The following is a 1,483-nucleotide window of genomic DNA, read 5'->3' as shown; positions in this document are numbered from 1 at the left end:
GTGCTTATTCTCAAACATTAGCCTTTTCGGATCAAATGGAGGCAAGCTCAGAGTCGGATGAGGAGACTGAGGACGTTAGGGAAGGTTTTGCTGCGATTAGTCTTTCGAAAGAGACCAAGTAGCGCATCAGGGCTCCCTGGGCTAAAGCACTCATTGTGAAAGTATTTGGGACGACAGTAGGATTTAACTTTCTTCATACGAAGCTGATGAGTTTATGGAAGCCATCGAGGAGACTTGATATGATCTTGGTAGGAATTTCTATCTATTAAGGTTCTCGGTGATGGAAGATCTTGAAATGGTGCTCATGAAGGGGCCGTGGTTTATCAGCGAGCACTTTCTGTCCATCCGGAGATGGGAAGCTAATTTTAAGCCGTCAGAAGCTCAGGTGTCCTCAATGGCAGTTTGGGTAAGGCTTAATGAGTTGCCCATTGAATACTATGATGCAGAGGTGCTCTGGCAGATCGGGAAATCACTAAGAATGGTGCTCAGGTTGGACACGCATACAGCGACAGAAGCAAGGGGCCGATATCCGCGCCTTTGTGTCCAGGTGGATGTCAGTAAGCCTTTGGTTACTGTGGTTCAAATAGGGCAGCGTAACCAAACAGTTGTCTATGAAGGGGTCAACAAACTTTGTTTCTCATGTGGGCGGCTAGGTCACCGAAGAGAGATCTGTCAATACACTATCAAACCCTTGTCACCTTCCCGAAAGATTCTTCTGTGCTAGGCGACACTGAGAAAGCGGAGCAGGTGCCGCATTCGTCTGTGGCAATATCCGAGGGTCAAACCGGGTCTCGAGACAAGCCAAAGTCCGTAGAATATGATGACACCTATGGACCTTGGATGGTAGTTTCACGGAAAAAGAAGGACAGCAGAGGGGTGAAGAAAAGTAATGCGAACTCTTTACCTGTTTTGAGGCATGGCTAACAACTCGGTTTGCAAAAAGAGCCGTTGGAACGTAAGGAGTCTGAATGGGAGAAAGGTGGGCCGAGTACTGCAAATAAGTTAGATGGGAAGTGCAAAGCCCAATTCGAAGTGGGGCCGAGTCTTACGGAAAGCCCACAGTCATTGGCGAAGACTTCATTAGCCTTTAAGGGGGTTTTTTTTTTTTTTTTTCATCTAGTTAGTTTGAAAATTTTCGAACTATATATCTTTCAAATGATATGGATCATAATTAATATTATTTACATTTTTTCTGTATCTCTAAATATCCTAATAAAAATGAATAGATTTTGTTTTTAAACAATAAATAAGACTTCTATAAAATAGATTTACTTAGAGCATTAGCATCCGAGGATGTAAAACATCCTCAAAATCTACTTTATCTATTTTACCATCTCATTTTACAACTCACTCCGCATCTCAATTTCTATTCTTACATCCAACTCATTAAAATAATTAAACTACAATATTAAATAAGATAAAAAATCTCTTCAATTTTCTCTCTCCAGTAAACCCACACAACCACCTTCTACCATCACTTCTT

The 1,483-nt window shown here is 41.8% G+C and overlaps 1 protein-coding gene across 1 annotated transcript; it reads left to right on the top strand.

Annotated features, from left to right (window-relative positions):
* Nucleotides 1-280: 280 nt before the first annotated feature.
* On the top strand, nucleotides 281-724 carry LOC136067696 (uncharacterized protein At4g02000-like). The gene has a single exon (XM_065773904.1). It carries the CDS (start codon nucleotides 281-283, stop codon nucleotides 722-724), a length of 444 nt encoding a protein of 147 aa, XP_065629976.1.
* The last annotated feature ends 759 nt before the right edge of the window (nucleotides 725-1,483 follow it).

This window comes from Quercus suber, unplaced genomic scaffold, assembly GCF_002906115.3.
Source record: "Quercus suber isolate HL8 unplaced genomic scaffold, Cork oak 2.0 scaffold_82, whole genome shotgun sequence".
In the NCBI taxonomy this organism is placed as follows: domain Eukaryota; kingdom Viridiplantae; phylum Streptophyta; class Magnoliopsida; order Fagales; family Fagaceae; genus Quercus; species Quercus suber.
The sequence above is the reverse complement of the archived record's forward strand: the minus strand, read 5'-3'. Positions and strand labels throughout refer to the sequence as shown.

Coding starts and splice junctions, on each gene's coding strand:
- LOC136067696 (XM_065773904.1), top strand. CDS start 281: ATGGAAGATCTTGAAATGGTGCTCATGAAGGGGCCGTGGTTTATCAGC.